Source organism: Oncorhynchus tshawytscha, linkage group LG07 (genome assembly GCF_018296145.1).
Source record: "Oncorhynchus tshawytscha isolate Ot180627B linkage group LG07, Otsh_v2.0, whole genome shotgun sequence".
NCBI classification, from domain to species: domain Eukaryota; kingdom Metazoa; phylum Chordata; class Actinopteri; order Salmoniformes; family Salmonidae; genus Oncorhynchus; species Oncorhynchus tshawytscha.
In genome coordinates, this window is record NC_056435.1 from 49,871,639 (window position 1) to 49,875,798 (window position 4,160).

At 43.1% G+C, this 4,160-nt stretch overlaps 1 protein-coding gene across 1 annotated transcript; it reads right to left on the reverse strand.

Annotated features, from left to right (window-relative positions):
- Nucleotides 1-323: 323 nt before the first annotated feature.
- LOC112254738 (guanine nucleotide exchange factor MSS4) lies at nt 324-2,223 on the reverse strand. Its single transcript, XM_024427535.2, has 2 exons — nt 1,757-2,223; nt 324-1,444 (listed from the first exon to the last, which is right to left on the reverse strand). The coding sequence occupies exons 1-2, from the start codon at nt 1,907-1,909 to the stop codon at nt 1,196-1,198; spliced, it is 402 nt and encodes a 133-aa protein (XP_024283303.1). The 5' UTR covers nt 1,910-2,223; the 3' UTR covers nt 324-1,195.
- Nucleotides 2,224-4,160: the final 1,937 nt, after the last annotated feature.

Below are 4,160 nucleotides of genomic sequence, written 5' to 3' on the forward strand. Positions count from 1 at the left end.
AGTGGAAGTGAAACAGATGAGCGCATTCATACTAAAGCCTCGTGGTGACCGGAACTTGTTTTTTTTAAATGGACTCGATGGGCTCGATGATTGGGTGTAGTTCCTTGGATTCTGGTGTGAGGGAGGGTGCACAGAGAGGGGCCACCGACTTTACAAGTGATATGTAAAAATGACAAGCCATAGCCAATAGAGAATGTGTGTAAATTAGATAAAGTATTCCATCAGCTAAAAGGGGTCTTGAAATTGACTTTCAATTTCCCATGCAGTCAAGTCAATGAGGGTGAACTCCATTCTAGAACTAGAATTTACAAACAGGTCAAAAATCACAGGGATACATTTTATTTTACAGAGTTAATAACCGTTTGAAAGATAATCAAAATGATGAGTCCATGATGAGCATGGACTGTGGAGACCTAATGGGGTCCTCTGGAGTTCGATGGCAATAGCTGAGGGCCAACATAGCGGTAGAGCAGCAGTCAAAGCCAATGTGGTATATCAACAGACAGAACACTGTCACTTGAAGTGTATCAGCAACAAATGCATACAGCACACTCAACAAATACAACCACTCCCATTATTCAGAATGTGAAGGGTGTGCTATGCTGATAAGCACACTAATCATTCAAACAGTAGAAGTACAAATGGGCCACATTTGTAGAATCAGAGATAGTCTGATAATATTTCAGAAGTAGAAAGTAATATCAAGTAGGCCTATACAATTCCAAAGGCTGTAGGGTTAACCTCAGACCAAAGCATAACACCTGAATATGGGTTAGTTACAGTATTATATTGAATAACAGTTTTATAGACTGATAAGACATTTGTTCAGAGAACCACATCAATACCATTGTTGATCAGTAATAAACAAAGGAATTGAAGAACACTTGGCTTTGAAGAACTAAGGAGTCATCCAGCAAGCGGCCAGAGGGAAAGTGAAGGCCGGAAAGAATTAAAGGACAAGAGAGACCAATGCATGTTGCCCATGCGCAGTGGGTGACCGTCCTATTGCCTCTGACCACAGAACATTTGCCACCATTTTCTAAGGACTTCTCTAAATGTTGAATAGGCACTGTCCGTCGACACCCAACAAGTCATCTACTGCACACGGCTGACGTTCGTGTTGGTCCGTCTTGTCCTTCAGTTCCAAATGTGTACACCCTCTTTAGTTTCCCCCAGGTTCTTACAATGGGCCACACTAGGCATGATTGACTCTTTCCAATGCAACATAGAAGCTCTTTTTGTCATCCAGGCAGTGCCAGCCTATGGGTCCAATCTCACAGTCTGCACAAATGAGGTACTTGATCCTCCCCACATCCTTTGTGAAGCCCACATTCTCAAAAGTGTACATGTCGTCGACTAACCAGTGGGTAGTCAGTGTGTCCCCATCCACGGATCCCTCTGATTGGGTGATAGTGGTCTTCTTGCGCATTGAGGGCAGGAACAGCTGGTGGATATTGGGGAGGAAATAGAAGGCCAGATTCATCATGACAATGGCCACAAATATGAACAGATATACAGAAGTGATTTTCCACTCCCTGACATTGTTTAGTCACATCATGGCATAGCAAATAGCACATTGTATGCAAAATATAATTTTGAGCTATAGTTTAGGTTGTGGTTAGACAGTGCACTGACTTGAAATAAAACTGATGAATGCCCATTCGGATAGGAAAATAGGTCTATTGTGAATAATATAACTCGTAATTTAAAGGGTCATTTGTCTTTAGGGGTTACTACTGTCTAAGGTAAACCTTACCTCCTTCTCCGTAAACACCGCCATCCCTGGGCAGAGGACCTTCGATCCACAACGTTGGCACAAAACTGACTTGATATTCTTTCCAACCCCCGACACCAGCGTAGACCGGTCAACGCATCCTTCAGAGGGAGCGCACTGTTCTTGGTTGTCCATGTTGAACGCAATTTATGTGACTATACTACACTTATAAAGCGAATGCTAAGGTGGTTAGCTATAGTCAAACCACTGCTCTATATATTTCTTTCAACGAATGTAACCAAGCTAGCTAAATTAATGTGAATTTTGAGGCGTCAACTCACCTCTGCTGTTTAAGCTGATCAGAAAGAGTATACCTAAACTATTACCAAGCGGCTAGTGCAAGTAATGTAACTAGTAAAAGCACACGGCCATATCAACATTTTGTCCCAAAAAAACGACCGAACAAGCGTTGCTGGAGTGTGCACCCGCTGAAACTTCCGTTCAGAGTCCACATCGCTCAATTATATCGTTCCCTCTTCATATATGATGATTGATTGGTTTGATTTTAAAATAACTGCTGCTAGGTTGTTCTTTATCTACAATTAAACAAATAATGTAATTTCATCTGTATTTTTGGGAAATAGTTAGTCTACTTTATCGCATATGTTTAAAACCAAACCATTTTTACCTTTGGATAAGATCAAAATAGACATACACTTGTGATAAAATCGGATTAATCTGAGTGATAACCATATCCACCCAGTTTACCAATTCGACAGAGTAAGGTCAACAATATAGGTGTCATCATGTGACTGATACCGCACACATTATTCGTAGTGAAAGGGCACCATAGAAGGGAAAGGGGATACGAGTCAGTTTCACAACTGAATGCATTCAACTGAAATATCTTCTGCATTTAACCTAACCTCTCTGAATCAGAGGTGCAGGTGCTGCCTTAATCGACATGGGGCAGTTGTTGTTGGGGGTTTTACTGCCTTGATCAAGGACAGAACAGCCGATTTTTGCACCATGCCAGCTCGGGGATTCGAACCAGCGACCTTTCAGTTACTTAACCGCTAACCTACCCGCATTGACATGCAATTGAACCAGATTTTTGAGTTATCATACATAGACTGTACCTCACTGCAAGTTCTAAGATACTGTATTTATAATCAGTGGAAGTTATTGCAAACAACCAGTCTCCCCATCTCTGGTACCTTCAGGTAGAATTTTAGAACTCCCAAGGTGTGTGGCCTCAAGAGACATAGTTTGCATTGGGTAAAGAGAATGTTCCAACTTTTTGTGACCATGCACGCAGCTAGCTACATAACTAGCCCAGATGAATAGCCCCCTGCATGAAAGTAACAATTACATTCCATAACATATAGAATGAGTGATTAACTGCTACGCAACACCCCAGATAAAATATGATTTGTAAAGCTGGAGCTATAGACAAAATGTGGCATAAATATGGTCAAATAGGGAATTAACTACATTGAAGTAGCATTGGTAACTCTAAAATATACAGTGACTGAGCTAAAGGTTAGAGCTGCCTCTTTCGAGGAGCGGGACTCTAACCCAGAAGCTTATAAGAAATCCCGCTATGCCCTCCGACGAACCATCAAACAGGACAAGCGTCAATACAGGACTAAGATTAATCATACTACACCGGCTCCGACTTGTTGGATGTGGCAGGGCTTGCAAACTATTACAGACTACAAAGGGAAGCACAGCCACGAGCTGCACTGTGACACGAGCCTACCAGACGAGCTAAATTACATCTATGCTCGCTTCGAGGCAAGCAACACTGAAGCATGCATGAGAGCATCAGCTGTTCTGGAGGACTGTGTGATCACCCTCTCCGTAGCCGATGTGAATAAGACCTTTAAACAGGTCAACATTCACAAGGCCGCAGGGCCAGACGGATTACCAGGACGTGTACTGCGAGCATGCGTTGACCAACTGGCAAGTGTCTTCACTGACATTTTCAACCTGTCTGTAATACCAACCCGTTTTAAACAGACCACCATAGTCCCTGTGCCCAAGAACACTAAGGTAACCTGCCTAAATGACTACCGACGCGTAGCACTCGCGTCTATAGCCATGAAGTGCTTTGAAAGGCTCGTCATGGCTCACATCAAAACCATTATCCCAGAAACCCTAGACCCACTCCAATTTGCATACAGCCCCTACAGATCCACAGATGATGCAGTCTCTATTGCACTCCACACTGCCCTTTCCCATCTGGACAAAAGGAACACCTTTGTGAGAATGCTATTCATTGACTACAGCTTAGCATTCAACACCATAGTACCCTCAAAGCTCATCACTAAGCTAAAGACCCTGGCACTAAACACCTCCCTCTGCAACTGGATCCTAGACTTCCTGATGGACCGCCCCCAGGTGGTAAGGGTAGGTAACAACATCCACCACGCTGATCCTCAGC